Genomic DNA, 18,935 nt, shown 5'->3' on the forward strand with positions numbered 1-18,935 from the left:
CTAGTTGACGCTCTAATATCTCTATATCTGTGCGTCCAGTCTTCTGCAGGGTGTACACTCCGGATCATTCCTACGTCACCATCAGGAGCCGCCTGTCCTGTCGGGTCGGAGAGATTCTGGCTCTGGTCCGAGAGAAGCTCCAGTACAGCGAAGACCAGCCGGTTCTGCCAGGAAACCTCATCCTGGTGGCCGTGACGTCGGCTGGAGGTCAGCAGGCGCAAACTCTGAACATTTAGATGATGATACATTACGTTTCTGGTGTCTGGTGAAGGAATGTCCGGAAATTAAGTTGATACCAATCCCTGTGCAGTGCTTCCCATATACAAATAGCGGTGGCGCAGCTAAAACATTTATAGTTACATTTTTTTATTAATGTTTTTATTAAAATAATTAGGAGTGGCTAGCGATACCACCTATTATATATAATAATATATTATTATATTTGTAGTATTTGTGTTACTGTATGTTCAATAAAGGTGTATTTTGCTAAATCTTGAGACATTGCCACTGTAGTAGAGATGTTAAGATTCACCGATTCGCATCGGTGCACCGGCATAAACGTTCAAGATGCGAGTGCACCGGTTGAAAGAGTGCACATCGGCTACAGTTTGGGTTGAACCGGGTTGAACTCGCGATGCATCGATTGCGTAGCGTCTTTGCATCGGTAAAAAACCGATTCATTCATATAAAATCCCCTCATCTTGTCAAAGCTCAGCAGAGACGATCTTTGATATTTGCTTCGCCACTACGGAGAACGAGAGTCTCAGTTATCAACACACACGGAAGTTGAGGAGAAAGAGAAACACAGCGCACCGAAAAATACCTACAAATCAAACCTTTGGCAACACTTCGGATTGTTCAAGAAAGACGGTGTAATAGTCATTTATGCTATATAGTTGACCGCAGGTCATGGAGAGTAATAAGGTATCCGTAGACCTTTGTATGAGCTATCTTTATTACTTAACAGCCATGATACATAGATCCGTCCTAGATGCGGACTTGCATACACACAGTATCACTCCGCAGCCGCACCCCATCAGTAACGTCCTGATGGTATATGTGCGTGGCACTATTAATACAGACGGTCAACTTGAAAAATCACTCGCAAATTGTTAACGATGCCGAGCCGCTTTAAAGTACACAAGTAGTACGAGGAACTTAGCGACGCACATAAAGAGGCGACGTGGGGTCTGCGGCTGAAAAGAGAAACCTGAAAGTGAGACGTATGAGTTAAATCACTCAGTGAGGTGTTCTGTCAGAGAGAGGTGTTTAGCTTACAGCAGCCTGTGACGGCCAATAATAATTTAAATGTCTTCCTTACTGTAAGCATTTATGGCAGCCTGTGACGGCCAATAATAATTTAAATGTCTTCCTTACTGTAAGCATTTATGAAATACCTGTTTGTGAAAGGTTATTTGTTTTCTTTATTGTTCAGATAGAAACCACTGCTTTCTGCTCACTGGTGAGTTAGCCTCTGAGTGTTAAGCACATCAGGCTGGCAGCTGTATGGGCATTGCTCTATGGTAGCTGTTATTTGCACATTGTTAATCATGAGCAATGCATCCTTACATTGTTTAACTGTGAGGTGTTATACAATTGTACTCTGGAGAGCTTTTAAAGGTAAAAACATAAATGGCATGATGGGATGTGCAGTACCAAATATGTAAAGCACTTTTTTGTTAATGTATGATTTTCTGCATATAAGGAATAAAACAAAAATCCTCTGTCGTACCATATTGAAGTATCATTATTTTTGCATCGTGTTGAATCGCATCGTATCGCCCCGAATCGCATAATGTTGAATCAAATCGTATCGAACTGTATCGCAACAGGGGTGAATCGTATCGTATCGCATCGCCTGGTGTTTCAAAGGTATCGTTAATGTATCGTATCGTGGCAACGTATCGAGATGCGCATCGCATCGGCCTCAGTGATGGAGATGCACATCCCTACACTGTAGGTACTAAACCTCAAGAGCCTTTCTTGTGCTGGCAGACGCATAGAAACATATTGGCGGGGCGCACTTTGCACGCGCACTCACAAAAAAATTCCACGCGCTCCGCGCTCACATTTTGCTGGGCCCGTGTGCCTTAGCACCGCTGCTATGACTCCATCACGGGAAACACTGCTGTGAAACTACACTTACTGAATAGAGCTGCAATGTGACATAATGTAAGGAAATACAACCTTTGTTAACGTTAGCTGTGAGCTACGTCATTTTGCTAAGCAGGACTGTGCTGCTAACAGCTAACGCTAGCTAGTTCACCTGGCGATTTATCAGGTAAAACATTGGAAAAAAACTATTTTCATCACACGCATTTCCCAAGACAACGATACTCTAAATAATAATAAGTGTATAATAAGCTTACCCACATACTATTTGTAGTAAAACCTCAGTAACGGAAATGTTTGCAGTGCTCTCTTAATTGTTTCTGTGTATATTTCCATGTTGACGGATGTGTGTTGTGTGTTTCAGAAAAGGCAGTGTTTCGTCCCAGTGACGAGGCCGTGTTCACCACGCTGGGAGTCAACACTCACCTGTTCACCTGCGAACCCTCCGAGCTCGAGTCACTGGTGAGGAACACATTGGTCTATTTAGCAAATACAGCCACCAGCTATCACTTGCATTTGTTGTAAATAGTTTTTGTTTTTTGAATACCTTTTGTGTCTAAATACTTTTGTTATCCACAGTGGTAAATGATAATACTTTAAAGATAAAGGTATGTTGTGTTTTGCTACCCCCTCAGCTCCCTCTCCCGGAGGAGATCCACTGGACGCCCGGGGACAGCAAACTCCATGACATGTCAGCCGAGGAGGTCTCCAACCAGCTGGTGGTGTTCGACTGGGAGCTCTTCAGCTGCGTGCACGAGGTCAGTAGTGTGGGAAAAATGTTTTTATTTTCACATGTTTTTCAATAAAAATTGCTGTTAAGATAAAAGTTATTTACTATATTAGCTTATTTTTTTATGTCAAATTAAAGTACCAAAATAAAATGCCAAAAAAGGTACATAAAAATCCTGTTTTGGGGCAAATGTTGTTAATGGATCATTTGCATTGACATCATTGGTATTTAAAAAAAAAAAAAACGTTACTTAAACTTAATTTTTATTTCAGTTTCATTATACAGACATGTTCACATTTTAGTCAACAGTTTGTTCCATTTTCCTTTTCATCGAGCTGTATCTGCAGAGCCGTGCTCGAGGTTAGTGACATGGTTTCTAGCGCCACCATGTGGATTTCACTTCTCCTTACTAAACAAAACAGTTACAGTAGAGTTTATCCAAGCGGAGTTTTTAAATCCACACAAAAACTTCAATAATTTGAATTCTTTATACTTTTGGAGTGACTCCAAGACTAAAGTTGCGATCCATACATTACTATGAGGCTTTGATCGTTACTCCGAGAGCCTGGTTATGACTCTAAACCTCCATAAGATTCTCTTTCTTTTTCTTTGAGACTCCGTACATTACTAGGTCACCCTAAAAAGTGTCCCTATATATTTCTCTCTGAGCCTGTGAATGACTTTGTGACTCCATACGTTACTCTGTGAATCGAATCATGACTCTGCAACTTTGTGCTTTCTGCAAATGACTTTACGACTCTTGAAGTTTCTCTGTGACTCTGTAGATTGCTTTGCTAATACAGAGTCATACTGTGACTATAAATGACTTAGTGGTTCCTTTCGTTAAACTGTTACTCCGTGCATTACTTTCCCACTCCTTACATTTATCTGTGACTCAAGTTTTTATTTACATGACTCTATTTGTCTATTGACTCCATACAATTAATTGTAAGGGCAAAAATAAATCTGACTTTTAATGATAATTTCTCTATGAATATATTAATTATATTTGTATAACAATGTAAGCTCTTCTGGGACTCTGTAAGTTACTTTGTGACTTGGAAAGGTTCTCTTTGAGACCGTTTATTCTCTGCGACTCCGTAGCTGTAAATGTTTTGCGGCTTAACGTTTCTCTGTGCGTCCACACGTTTCTCTAGCAAATTCATCGTTAACAGCTCCATTTGTCTTCTTCTTCGTTGGTGTGTCCTGCAGGTGGAGTTTGTGTGTTATGTGTTTCACGGGGAGCAGTCTCGCTGGCGCCCCCTGAACCTGGAGCTGGTTCTGCAGCGCTGCAGCGAGGTGCAGCACTGGGTGGCAACAGAGATCCTGCAGTGCCAGTCGCTGCCCAAGAGGGTCCAGCTGCTCCGCAAGTTCATCAAGATCGCAGCGCTGTGAGTCAGCATCGCCTTTACACAGAGTTTGATATCGTTCAAATAGTTTGGTGCATTTATGTGCTTTTCTTTATTGCTTTTATTCATTTAATTGTTATTAATGACAGCGCTTAACCAACGTGAGAGCATTTATTGAATAAATACAAACATACAGAGTAGGGATGCCAGTGATTATTCGATTATTCGAATATTCGTTAAAGTCTCCATAATCGAATATTATTTTTAAAAATCGATCGGTCGAATAATCGATTTTGATCATGGTCAGTTTCTGGCAACCCTAATACAGAGGAGGAAATAAGTATTTGATCCCCTGCGGATTTTGTCAGTTTGCCCACTTACAAAAAAATGAACAGTCTCTAATTGTAATGGTAGGTTTATATAAACAGTGAGAGTAAATCCAGAAATTGACATCATATAAAAGATAAACATTGATTTGCATTAAACTGTGGGAAATAAGTATTTGATCCCCTTTCAAAACATGCCTTAGTACTCGGTGGAGAAACCCTTGTTGGACACACAGAGGTCAGACGCTTCTTGTAGCTGGTCTCCAGGTCTGTGCACATCTCAGGAAGGATTTTGCTCCACTCCTCTCTGAAGATCCTCTCCAGATCCTGAGGGTTGAGGCTGATGCTTGGCATCTGGAAGCTTCAGCTCCCTCCACAGATTTTCTATGGGATTAAGGTCCGGAGACTCGCTAGGCCCCTCCATCACCTGAATGTTCTTCTTCTTTAGCAGCTCCTGTGTTGGTGACTGTGCTCCCAGCTACCTTGAGATCATTAACAAGTTCCTCCGTATAGTTCTTGGCTGATCGCTCACCTTTCTCATCATCATCATCATCAAGACCCCACGGGGCCAGATCTTGTGTGGAGCCCCAGAGTGAGGGCGACTGATGCTCATTTTGTCTTTCTTCCATTTAGAAACACACACATTCTTCTTCTGAATAATCACACCAACAGTTGTCTCCTTCTCACCAAGCTGCTTTCTGATGGCCTTGTAGCCAATCCCAGCCTGGTGCAGGTCTACAGTCATGTCCCTGAGGTCCTTAGACCGCTCTTTAGTCTTGCCCGTGGAGGAGAGGTTGGAATCTGATAGATTGATTCTGTGGACAGGTGTCTTTTATACAGGTAACAAGTTGATATAAGGAGTACTTTCCTAAAGGAAGAGGACTTATTTAACCGTTTTGTGGAAGCCAGAATCCTTGTTGGTTGCAAGGGGATCAAATACTTATTTCCCACAGTTAAATGCAAATCAATTTGTATCTTTTATATAATGTCAATTTCTGGATTTTCTTTTTGACATTCTTGCTCTCACTGTTAAAATAAATCTACCATTTAAATTATAGATTGTTAATTTATTTGAAAGTGAGTGAACTTACAAAATCTGCAGGGGATCAAATACTTATTTCTTCCACTGTACATATTTATATTTTAAAAAATGTTTTTATTCTTATTAATTTTAGCCAACTGCTTTGCACATTTCTGAACAATACTACTTATCCTAAAACTTTACAGCTTAGAACAGATATACTTTAACATTTTTAATTTTGTGTCATTTTCGTGTGTGTGTGTGTGTGTGTGTGTGTGTGTGTGTGTGTGTGTGTGTGTGTGTGTGTGTGTGTGTGTGTGTGTGTGTGTGTGTGTGTGTGTGTGTGTGTGTGTGTGTGTGTGTGTGTGTGTGTGTGTGTGTGTGTGTGTGTGTGTGTGTGTGTCAGTTGTAAGCAGCAACAGGACCTGCTGTCATTCCTCGCTGTCGTTCTGGGCTTGGATAATCCAGCTGTCAGCCGACTGAGACTCACCTGGGAGGTATGACACGCACGCCTGACGCCGCATAAACACAACTGCTGTGTTTATATTATCCACCGACTGACACAGAAAACAAAGGGTGCAGGTGTTCTGCTGCTGTTATATTTAAGATTGAAATGTTTTTAAATAAGAGGAGACTGCTGACAAGGTTTATTTTGTCCATTTGGACTTGTAGTTTAGTCCTGAAACAAGTATCCTTAAATATATCATTACCTTTTTGTTTGCACTTGTACTATGTTTGTTTTACATGGTTTCTCTGCATTTGACCCATCCTAGTGTTAGGAGCAGTGGGCTGCCATTATGAACGGGGAGCAGTGTAGGGAACGATGCCTTGCTCAGGGACACCTCGGTAGCACTTGGTCTTGCCGGGACTTGCTGGTGACCTTCCAGTTGCCAAGCCAAGTCCCTATGGACTTCGCCACTTATACCTGTTAAACATGATTTTTGTGTGTGTTCTCAGGGTCTCCCAGGGAAGTTCAGGAAGCAGTTTCAGCAGTTTGAGAGCATAGCGGTGGGTAGAAAAATAATAATATATATTTATAAATAAAGAGTGGTATTTATTAGGGCTTACCATGTTATTAAACTCTCAGTGAATTTTTCTCGAATTAATATTTTTTATAGATACTGTATGTCTTTTTCGCGACGTTACGAATTTAATCTCAAAATTCTACCTTTTTACCCCTCTACCAGCTCTTTACTTTCTGACATTCAATCACCTTAATATGCTTAATTTTATTTAGCTTATGTTTTGAATCCAGAAATGTAAATACTAGAACTAGTATCTGTTTCCCCCGAAGGGTATGGGTTATTCTACTGCAGTAAAGTACCTGAACACTTGTGATATTACAGGATCCCTCCAGGAACCACAAGTCCTACAGAGATCTGATCACCAGCCTCAGACCCCCTCTGATCCCCTTCACTCCTCTGCTGCTCAAAGGTGAGGCGGCACTAAACACATCTGGGCTTATGTAGACAGCATTTAGTATCAAACCAATGAAATGCCTCGGAACAGGAACAACATTGTGTTGCAATAGCGTGAAGACATTTGAGGGAACATTTTAAGAAGTTCAAGTGGGAACACGAGAAATTAACTAATTTTGGAAAGCTTTTAACTGTAAATGGCTTGAATATCAGGAAATAGAACAACATTATGTTTAGACGATAAAAATCAGTAAAGATATCGCAAAAATATTTGTGCAAAACACAGAAAATTCAGAATTTAAATATTGCAAAAAATCCCAAGAGGAAATAAAACTTAAAACATCACACATATTTTGAGTGGTAACACAACAAATTGGAGGTAATGAAATATTGTACAAAACATCACGTAAATGCTTAAATTTAGAAAAAATAGCGCAAAAATACAGTTAAAACATCTTTTTCAAATATCTCAAAACAGTGAAAACACAAAATACATCTTTATAATCTTGAAATCTCTATGATTACTATAAGTGAGTGAGTAACATAAGTTAGTGTATAGAGGAAAGATTTAGTAAATAAAACCATCCCATTATATCAGTGTTAAGTTTAAAATTGAAAATACTGCTGTATGCTCTCACACAACAACAACAACAACAACAACTGAGTTTCCTCAGTTCATTATATAATAAATAATAATAATACTTATTATTATAATGTATTATTATTTATGTATATATTATTTATTTATAATTAGTTTTGTCCTCCAGCTGTGGAGCAGATGTGAAGCGCGTTAGCATGTAAACTCCTCCTCGCTAATTAGGTCTTCTGGCACACACACACACACACACACACACACACACACACACACACACACACACACACACACACACACACACACACACACACACACACACACACACACACACACTTCAAACACTCCTCTTTATCGTCACTTCTCCTCTTTGCTCCACTTTTTTTCATCTCTTCTTTCACTGCGACTCATTCAACAGACACGCACACATGTATTTCAACACAGACGCACACCGACACACACACAAGGAGCACATGCACAAACACACCCGTACACAGATAGATACAAAAACTTGCACATGTCTTTCCTCAGCTTTTACTCGTTCAGTGTGTGTGCGTGTTTGAGAGGGATCAAAATGTTGTTTCGTTCATGGCTCTTTTAAAAAAGATATATATACGTATACAAAGAAGTGCCCCGGGCTTTGAAAGCAAACCACCACCAGAGGGCAACATCTACGGTAATCTCCACCTGCTGACATTACTGATACATATCTGTTTCCTCCATATTTGATTTTTTAAATAACATTTTGATGCACATTTCAATCAAATCAAATAAGAATCAACACTGCCAATGATTGGCTTAAGGTCTTTAAAAATCTTAAAATCCAAATGTCACAATCATCATATTTTCCCGAATGGAAAATTAAAGGAATTAAGAATACAGTTCCTTTGTGAAAAACTGAAATACTTTTTCCAAAACGAAGAATTAAAAACACAAGTATTAGAAATACTAAAATACAATCACAGATTACATCTTGAAAAATGTTGTGATAGTTTACTCCATTCGTCATTAATTGAATCAAGGACAGAATCTGTGAAAATACAACCCTAAAGTGATTTAATTACGATAAACAGAAATTAGATGGTGTTTTTAGTTTTCTCTTAACGTTGGATTCATGAATGAAGTGCTTTTTGTTTCCTGTTTCTCAGACTTGACGTTTCTTCATGAGAGCTGTAAATCCTTTCACGGAGAACTGGTCAACTTTGAGAAGATGGTGAGTTCATTTAAATTGAAATAACTATTTAAATTAATATTGAGAAGAAATCCGTATATGAATGTTGTTGAACCTTTAAAGCAAGTACAGTGGTGTGCTTTTATTTTAAAGTAAGAGCCTTCCTCTTTGTCTGATAGTACATGTATATAAATATTATCCTGTTGTCGTAGCCAAATGTTCAATGAAGAAACGCCTGTGAGCCGTGGGGCTGCAGAAACAAATTGATTCGTTATTATAAACAAAATGAATGCATGATGAATAAATCAATATTCCTCTAAATTTGCCGAATAATATTAGAATAAAGGTAGGCTTTATTAAATGATTAAAGGGTAACTTGATCGTTTGTAATTTAAATGACTTCATACAAATTAAATGTTTTTACTTATTTTTGCATTTATGTATTTTGTCTTCCATCCTTTTCAAATAAAAGCTTTAACAGTAAATTGCCATGTCATCATTGTCAATAATAGACCTGATACAGTGAACATATTTATATTTCAATCAATTTTTTTCTTTTGTATTTAAGTAGTAGTGGTACAGGTTGTGCTATGTTAATCTGCACAAAATCGGATAAAAACTGGAACATTTGTGAATTTGTCACATTTCATTTTTTATTTTGAGCGAGTCTAAGTTTGTGAAGTCAGACCTCAGATTTGAAATGAAATGAAATGAAAGGTTCCGCTCCTCTTCCATCTCTCTGTTTCTCTTCTCCTGCAGCATAAAGTGGCGGAGATGGTGAGGATCATCAGGCGGTACCGGAGCAGCCAGCTAGGTAACTCACTCTATGTAAAACAGCTGATATTTATTAAACAAAAGAGAATCAAATGATATGATGTCAAATTAAAATACATGTATTATAAAAAAAATGTGTGTTTTTTGATGGATACTATTCTCCCATAATGCAATGTTAAAATAAGATGGAGGACAATTAAAATAGAAGGAATGGTTCCAAAAAGTCTCACCCAAAAGATGAGTTGGTTTGACTTCAAATACTTTTATTTCAAACGGAAAGTAAACTCCCTAAGCACACGTGTTGGACTTTGTTCATGCTGTAACATAAATAATTCATTAAGTGTTTCTAACTTCTGTGTTTTTTGTCTGTATCTGCGTCACCTGGTAGCCATGGATACAGAGACGTCCCCCTCCCACCTGCAGACAAAAGCGTACGTCCGGCAGCTGCAGGTGATCGACAACCAGAACCTCCTGTTCGACATGTCCTGCAAACTGGAACCCAAAGACACATAGAGGGGGAAAAAGACGGGAGGGAGATAATAGGAGGAGGAGAAAGCTGTTGTTCCAGCAATTCCTGCCCGGAGACAATAAAGCTAACGGATGTAGACAGTCAGAAATAAGGAAAAGACGGAAACTCAAACTGGAACCACACTACATCCTTCTCTTCATCTTCTTCGACCTGGATCACAAAAAATGTCATTTGACTCAGACTTTGTTCTTGATCAGCCACATGAAGACAGTTTATCAAACTGGACCAAAAACTGGATACACAAAAAAAAAAAATCATTTCGTGATCCAGTCAGAGTTCGAATTTGAAGATGCTTGACCCAAACAAACGGAAAAGTCAACAGTCTTTTTCAACAAGTCTTGGAAAAGTCTCAATGTGTTACGGCTGCAACTTAAGAGTCATTTTAGCTGAGGAAGGTTTCTTTTTGTCCTCAGGAGGAACCACATTTTCACAGTGTCCCGCCTCCAGCGCTGTATCCAGTTCTCTTTGTACATCTTTGGAAATGACCCGCAAGTACCTTAATGGAAGCCATGATAAGATCTGGGGGAATTGTGAGTGCTAATGGAAGCTGCCTCAATGCTCTCTTATCTCTTTTAGCATAGGACCATATTTTAGGAGAGGAAATAAGATAATGCCGTTCCACAGTTCCTTGAAGCAGCAACACATAAAGCAAAGCTCATCACTAACATCCGCTGAGACGTAAATACTTAACCTAGTGTGGGTGTAGAGGGATATCTTCTTTTACTATGTCCAAGGTTAAGGAAGAGCAGATAGGGTAGTGTTTTTGTACTACTTGTCCGCAGTTTTTATCGTCTTTTATTCATGTCAATATGGTACTTTTGGAAGGATGCATCTCGGATCTACACAAAGACGGCTGTATTGGGTAGTTTTTGGCACCATCCACCCAACATCAACAAGACGCTGCACTTCAAACAGATGACTTGTTGATCCAACGTGTTGGGAAGCATGTTGGAATTGTTTTTTACAACCATAATCCACACAGGAAAAGAAAAAAAACTTCCATGTTGAAGAACATCATGCAGACGGATCGATTCTTTATCCAACAGATGGCGCAATTGTGAAAGTTTGGTTCTTCAGGATATTTTAGGATGCATTACACCAAGAATCTGTTTACACCTGGATTCAATGTGTTTTGGGAGATTGGATCAATAGAACCATTGGGTCGTTTGACATGTCTTACGTAGTGTAAAAGCGTTCTGATGAGTCTTCAACAAAGACGAATCAGGGAACAACTTCATCAGAGCTGCGAGACGCTTTCTAAGGCCAGGTGTAAATAGGGCCTTTATCTCTTCAGTTACAAATAGAAACTAAATCATTCAAGTCCCTCTGAACCTTCGTAGAGACCAGTTTGATCGCTGATTGAATCAGTCTACTTCAAACGTCGCAAGTTTACGCGCAAGACTTCTGCGCTCCGAAAAACTGGATTTCAGGTCTGACTATATTTTTCCATCAGATTTACAAACTCTTTAATGTTTAATAAAGGGCACAACGGACCTTGTGCATCTGGCACTGAACCCTCAGCTACGATGGATTGTATCCATGGTCTACATCTGTGGTATTGCTGACCTCTGATCTGTGGTTCCTGTCAGCTGCCATATCCCACACAGAGCTGTCAGAAACTGGGTTGGTTTTATTTGATTCCTCCGTGATTTCTCAGACTTACTTGGATCCCTTGATAGGAGACGTTTCTCAGAGGACGTTCAGGATGTTTCCTCGCTGGTTGAGAGTGTGTAGATGCTGGTTTTCTACCCAACGTGATCTTAAGTGTTATGCTGAAGACGTCAACTCTTTGCTCTTTTCTGCTTTTTGTTCCAGGTCTTTGATGACACACATGAAGTGTCACTTTACAGTGTTTGAGGATACAACCAATCGGTTGGAGAATTCACGTCGCACTCGCTTTAAAGGACCTTACCGCTGTTTTTTTTTTTTCTACATGTTTGAACCATTTGACAAAAAATCACGTGCACACTGCCAAAGCAATACTCAGTGATTATTTTTCCAATATGGTGTAATTCCTTTGAGACGGCAGCAGCTATTATTTTAAGAAAATTGTCATGCAGGGATGGTTTATCAGTATATATCGCTAGCGTCAAACATATCAGTCGATAATTCAAATAAAAATGTCAAAATATGAGATTCTAGAGAAAGATATACAGACGTTGTCTAATAGAGAGGTTAAATGACCATCTGTTACAAATGTGTTCTTAAGCTATTATGAGGATAAACATTTAGTGTGCGTATCTAGAAAATATAGACACATTCACAGAACAACAAAGTAAAAGAAATGAATTAGGTTTTGTCTTGGTAGACGCAGCGAAATTAAGTGAAATCGATAGGCAACGTTCACCATAAGATACAATTAATCAACAAATTAAAGGACTTTATTTTAATTAATAATAACTAAACCTATTGAATTACACTTTCTAGGTAAAGTAGCTAGAACATGCTAAACTAGAATACCACCCTTGATAGATCTGCGCCAATGGTGCATTCAGTTGTCCTAAAGATGGTCCTATTCCGCAAGTTTGGAAGTATTTTTCCCGACTCTGGTGTGATCATTAGCTTATAACAAACAACAACACAGACCCTTTAAAGGAGACATGTTTTTTTTATTGCTCAGAGCGGCTAAACCATACTTCAAAATCAGTCAAGTAGTTCTTTAGTCAATTAATTTCCCAAATCATTTGGACACAACTTGGTTAAGTGTATTGTATGCAGTATATCCATCTGGTATTTTGGATAAGACAAACAAACTGAAAACATGACCTCCTTTGGGAAAAGAAACAGCTATGGTCCTTTTAATAAAGTGACTGAAAATGCTAATGGATGGATGGAACTGATAACCACAAGGCAGCCAATCAGCCGTGTTTACGGGACAGAATTACTCCAGGGAGATGAATACAAACTTACGAAAGAGTCGACAGAAGAAACTGTTTTATTCTTCCTTTTTTTCTCAGCGTTTGGGATCTAACTGCTGTCACATTTTAATGACCAATCGGCTGTAAGGAAGGACTCGATCAAAGCTGCCATGCCATTGGTTCGTTCTGTTGGCAATAACAGGAAGTGGAGCTTGTTGGTCAACCTATCGCAGCAACAAAGCACTTTTGCCAAACCTCAGGGCTCAGAGACACAGAGAGGTTTTGTTTACTCTTTATGCTAGATTTTCATTAGAGTTCAGTTGAGTCCAGTTGTGTTGCGATCGATTGGTTCCGTGTTTTTACAGCTGATCACACTTCAGTCATATTTACTATAATAATAGAAATCTACAGAGTTGTTGTTTTTCTGCTGTGATCACCACCAGAGGCCTGTACGAGGAAGCCGGTTCAACATAACCTGGATATGTTTGAGTTACCCAGTTTACCTAATCCAAAACAAACGCACTCTCGCCAAGCGGTCCTACGACGCTGGTTATCAACTCGTTAACTCAAGCCAGCTTTGCCCTATCTAGTTATGTGCGCGTTCACATAAAAGTGGCGGGTTAGCCACATTTGACCAATCGCAAAGTTGGAGAAGCGCACTGACAGCGCAGCGTCATACTTCCTGACAAATATGAAGACTTTAAACATCAATGACACACTTTATCCAGGATAAAAGCCACATAGCTGCACCTGCAAGGTGAATACAGCTGGTAAAAGAAAAAGTGTTTGAATGCGTACATTAACAGGTTTATGATATCACTGTCTAAGACACGATCTGACTTTAATTACATTTGACTCGAGTGTTTCGTCAACTTAATGTGTTGCTTAAAATAATACTTCTGCATACAGTATGTGACACTGAGTGTTCCACGGCCAGATGCGGCTCAAGAAGCTGACTCAGATAAGCAAATATATGATACATTATGATGTGATATGATGTGATAATGGGACACATCGACGTCTGCACTCACAGTGGAACGGACTGTAGACTACGTAATGTTACTTTGATCCGGTTACTTATGTTGTGGCAGATATTTGATTAAGCTTTCTTAACATAATAGTATAATAATAGTTATAATAGTCAGATTGCTCTGAAGATGGGAGGTGATATTCTATTCATTTTCACGTTCACACAGTCGGTGATTTTGGCTGGCCGTCTTTCCTGCAACGGCAGTTTAAACTGTATTTCCTCCGCACACTGAGCTCTGATTGGTCAGCAGGCGATGCTTTCACTGAGTTGATCTCTTATCCTGGAACCTATCCTGCTCCGGCGCAGGCTAGCCGCTCAGCATAAGTTATCTATCCCGCTAAAAAGTGAACCAACTTCTTAGGACCGGAAATCCCTGAAGTTAGCTTGCTAAACGAAAATGCTGATTCGTAGTATAGGCCCCAGGCTAGCCGTTCAGCACAAGTTACCATGGAGATCTAGCTCGCTAAGAAGAGAACCAGCGTCTTAGGACCGGAAACCCAGAGTTTTCCCTGAAGTTAGCTCGCTAAGCGAAAATCCGGCTTCGTAGTACAGGCCTCTGGTCTGAGTCCAGCCTGAACACTGACACATTGTTTTGGTTAAGATTTTTTGTATGATTTGCAAAGCACTGAAGAGTTTCCCTCTAAGATGTTGTACATATTATATATTAAGAAACAAATATTAATATATCATGTTGCTAATAATCAGCTGCTCAAAAACATACTTTTTTAATGATAATATAATATTTCAGAAAACAGTCCTTGCGATGATGTACATTTATAGAATTTTGCGATTTTATGATTACAGTCATAATGTAATTTTATCATATGCCTAATATTATTTCATAATATGCACATTCATGCTTAATATTTAATGAAAATGTTGAATTTCATTGCGAAATAAACTTTTATAGGATTAAAAAAGTAATTTGTCATGAAGTCATTTTTTATAAAGAATTCCTAAGGAGATAATTTTTTAAAACTTATTGAAACATTTCTGGTGCATCAGATTCTCTAACTATATAGAACAAGCAATACCACAAATATCATGCACAGTAAACTTGAATTATGAATAATGTTAGAAATAATAACAAATCAGACTTAATAAATACAGAAATAATGTGTTAAGTTTAATTGATACATTTGAAGTATGTCATTCTAGAAATAAACTAAAAGTTGTATTATTTTGAGATAAAATTTGAATATGAGGAAATTATTATTATATTATACTCTTACTTCCAACATGAACTGACCCTTTATCACAACAAATATGTAGGCCAGCTTCCTTTCAATTTTAATTTTATTTAAAATTTTCCGGTTGGATAAGTTAAGCTATATTCATTAAGACGTCCAGTCAATATTTTGCTTTATGGTTGGGCTGAAACTCTTCAGTGCGTCCGAACAGTGCACGTGTTTGTATACATTTTCTGAAAAGGTGTAAATGGTTTTAAAAGTGTTCTCTGTGCTCCGATCTGGTGGCAGTGAGACTTTGTCATTCTCCATCTGTACCATAACATCCTGTTTGTGAGAGCTCAGCGAGGCCGACCCTTTCACGAGACAAGTCCGCCTCGTATCCACGTCAGAAAAAGACCAACAGTTCAGCTTTCAGACCCAACAGTATCATGAAAGTCTAATTTATTTTAAAGTAGTATTTTTTGTTGTTTGGGAAATGTATGGACAGAATGAGACCATTTTGAAAAACAAGATGATTTATATAAAGAGTAACACTAAGCTGAAAATCCTTGATTTATTGAGTTCTTTCCTCGCTATTTTACAGCATTTCAATTTTTTTTAATGATGTGTGAACTGAGGCGGCTTGAGAAACGATTCTAGAATTTGCAAGAAACAAGTTTAAACTCCCCAGTACACAAATTGGTTGGAACGGCAAACACTTTTGAAAACAAAAACTTTCTAGAACATGTCTTCAATTATTCGGGAACAATAATTACAAATTCGAGAAGACAAGTTGGACTTTAGAGAACGGGAGTTCAATCTTTTGATAAAACTAACAACATTTCAAGGATACAAATTTAAACTTTGATTAAGATAAGAGTTTGAACTTTGCCAAACCTAAAACAAACTTTCAAGAATATGCATTCTAACTTTTGAGTACAAGAGTTTGACTTAAATGTGGGGTAGGTAATTCACTTCAGAAACATTTTTTGTTATATTCCATGGAATGCTCTTAACATCCCGATAGCAATGAATAAATTAAATGCTTTGACAATAAAAACAGTTCATCTGTAGAAGCCTTGGCGGTGTAAAAAGCACGACCAATCATCTGAGCCGGCTCGGCTAAAATAACTGGATGGCCTACCTGCCTGTCAGCCTTCCATCTCGTGCACAAACGTATCTCGTGCCCTCATTGGTCATGTGCACGTTCGTGTGTGTTGGAGGAGGGGCTCTGTAAGGAAGTCTGAAGGAAGGGGCAGATTTTTTTCTGCTGCGTACTTTCAAATTCTAGTGCACTCAAGCTGGTTTCCCCACTCTTACCTACCCTACCTTTAAGTGTTCTTAAGTTAAAACTTTCAAGAACACTCGTTCAAACTTTCATAAAGACGAGTATACACCTTGGAAACCAACATTTTGAGAACCAGATTTTGTGTACACAATTTTGAACTTTCAATGACACCCGTTTCAACTTTCTAGAAGATGTGTTCAAACCAAGGAGAGGACGAGTACAAACTTTCGAGAGCAAGAGTTTGAACATTTAAGCGTGACTTATTTGTAGAACATGAAAACGTTGTTTAAAATCCCTTACTGAGTCTGAGATAGAATACGTTTTCAGGACTCCATATTTGCTGTTGAGAAGTTTGTGTTGGTTTGGTCGGCTAAAACGTGTGAAACCCAGTGAAGATGACCTCAGCACTAGTCTGCCGGTGGCTCTCTCAGGACCACTTCCTGGGTGATGGGCGCTTTACTATTAGATCCCGCCGTAGTTTTGGGCAGAAACAAAAGTCTTGAATCCCAACTGTCTCTAATCCTAACCTATCGTCAACGTTTCAAATCAACTAAACCGACCAAACCTTCCAGATCTCTGACCTTTCGCAGCTGCTGCCTGTAATTCTGCTGAGATCTATCATTTTTGGATGCGGACGGTCTCTTGGGTCGAGGCTGTCTGCTGTGCCCGCATTAAAACACTGAATAATTAAACAAGTGTACATACTGCTTCCCTGTAAATAGGCAAATACTAACGGAGACTCTATTTTATGTATCAGCTGAAAGAGAGTGATGCTTACTCGATGAGAAATATTTGATTTGATGTTTTTTATTTGTAAAGGGAAAATGTACAGTGACGACCGAAAGGGAAAGAAATTATGATGAATATATGACTTTATGAATTGTACAGTTTAATCTCTTCAGTTGGATTGTTCTGTTGTTTTCTATCTAAAGCTTGGGGTTGTTTCGGTTTGTTTTTTGTACAGAAGTCGTTGTTTACATCGATTACAAGTCTTTCTTTAAGATTTCTGTGAACGTCAGACAAACGGAGTGATTGGAGCCAAGGTCTGTGAGGAGACGGGGCTTGCAGGGTTGGTGTCATATTACCGAATATTATGGAAAACTACAAAAAGGAACATTTGGAATAAGGTCATTCTATACAATAAATATACGGGCGAGTTATGAGGACATTACATTCTGAGATTTATATTCGCTATGTTATAGTGTTCTTTTATTTTTGACTAACAGTTTATAGTATTTCAAGTCACACAAAGTTGTAATTTTATTTGTAAACTATTAAAGTTTTTTTTATTTGTAAAGTTTTTTTATTTGTAAACTATTAAAGCCATATTTGACAATACATTGCTCATTTTATTAGGAAACAAAGCAAGTTCAAGATTTCCTTTGAGTTTCATTCATTTCTTATGAAACTGTATTTCATAATAGGATTTTTCTTCCTACATTACTTTATCATCCTCATTTCTTATTTCTTTCCTCTTAATTGTTAACGTTTTCCAACCACTGATTTATTTTCGCATCATAGCGGTGCACTTTATTGTCATTTTTTTTCTGCAAAACCAATACATTTTTCAAAGCCTTGTAAAGAAATCATGAAAAATAAAGATCAATGAAGGTGTTTTTGCAGTGTCACTAAAAGTGAGGCTTTTAATTTGAAATAAGACAAATCCTTTAGCATTTCTGGGAGAAATGGTCTAAGAAAACGTTATCCTAAGACATTAGGCAAATGAACGGCTGGATGTATTTCTTTTTCGGTGAAATTCATATTTGTATCCATCTATGTATAACATTGCATCTTACTAAGTGTTCCTACAGTTTAATTTTCTAAATTGATTTGAAGTCTAATTATTGAAATAGATGTTGGTCTCGTCTCCTCCAGACTGACGCTCAATCTACTGGCACTGAAATAATAAAACCTCTGGACAATAATACATCTGCGTTGAGTTTTAATTACTAGCCAACACTACGCTATCACTCTACTACTATTTTAGGTTATAGAGGAATTATGTTAGCATGCTAACTTATGAATGAATTGTTTCTGTAGATATTCGTTCCTAAAGCAGAGTATGTGGACGCTTTAATTATTTCCTGATGATGGCGCTTTTATCTGATTGACTTCACATTTGGTAGGTTTATTACTGAGCACGGCCAAACACTGCAGTTCCTCTAATGGCCACTTGAGGCATTAAAAGGGGGTCTCTGCATAGACCCTATGTAAAAATGCCCGACTATATAGCAGAAATAAACATGTTTACTGCCTGAAACCAAAGGTGGTTTTAGATTCTAATTTATGTTTTTTTAATAACTCCCCTGGTTTAAATATATTAAGGCTTAAAGTTACTCATTATTAAAGGTGTGGACATTGGCCAATAACAAAAAGGAAAGGAAAAAAAAGAAACAAAAAATATGTAACATAATATTAGAATATAATTAAATGCAGTGTCCGTGCCCATAAGAAGTTCTGGAAAACTGCTATCCAATATTTGCATCTTACCAAGCACATTTTTTATGGCAATACATGGAGCACAGGAAACTGAATACAAGCATCTAACACATTTTGCACTGGCACTGC

The 18,935-nt window shown here is 38.3% G+C and overlaps 1 protein-coding gene across 2 annotated transcripts in view; it reads left to right on the plus strand.

Annotated features, from left to right (window-relative positions):
* rapgefl1 (Rap guanine nucleotide exchange factor (GEF)-like 1) overlaps positions 1-18,294 on the plus strand; it is a 69,593-nt gene extending 51,299 nt beyond the window's left edge. For both annotated transcript variants that reach the window (XM_079644200.1, XM_079644201.1), the window contains 10 exons: positions 40-207; positions 2,477-2,574; positions 2,748-2,870; positions 4,055-4,233; positions 5,945-6,035; positions 6,496-6,546; positions 6,885-6,972; positions 8,697-8,761; positions 9,479-9,533; positions 9,882-18,294. In XM_079644200.1, coding sequence (XP_079500326.1) covers positions 40-207; positions 2,477-2,574; positions 2,748-2,870; positions 4,055-4,233; positions 5,945-6,035; positions 6,496-6,546; positions 6,885-6,972; positions 8,697-8,761; positions 9,479-9,533; positions 9,882-10,006 — 1,043 coding nt within the window. In that variant the 3' untranslated portion in view covers positions 10,007-18,294. The remainder of the gene's footprint in view (positions 1-39; positions 208-2,476; positions 2,575-2,747; positions 2,871-4,054; positions 4,234-5,944; positions 6,036-6,495; positions 6,547-6,884; positions 6,973-8,696; positions 8,762-9,478; positions 9,534-9,881) is intronic.
* The last annotated feature ends 641 nt before the right edge of the window (positions 18,295-18,935 follow it).

Source organism: Notothenia rossii (assembly GCF_949606895.1).
Source record: "Notothenia rossii genome assembly, chromosome: 8".
NCBI lineage: Eukaryota > Metazoa > Chordata > Actinopteri > Perciformes > Nototheniidae > Notothenia > Notothenia rossii.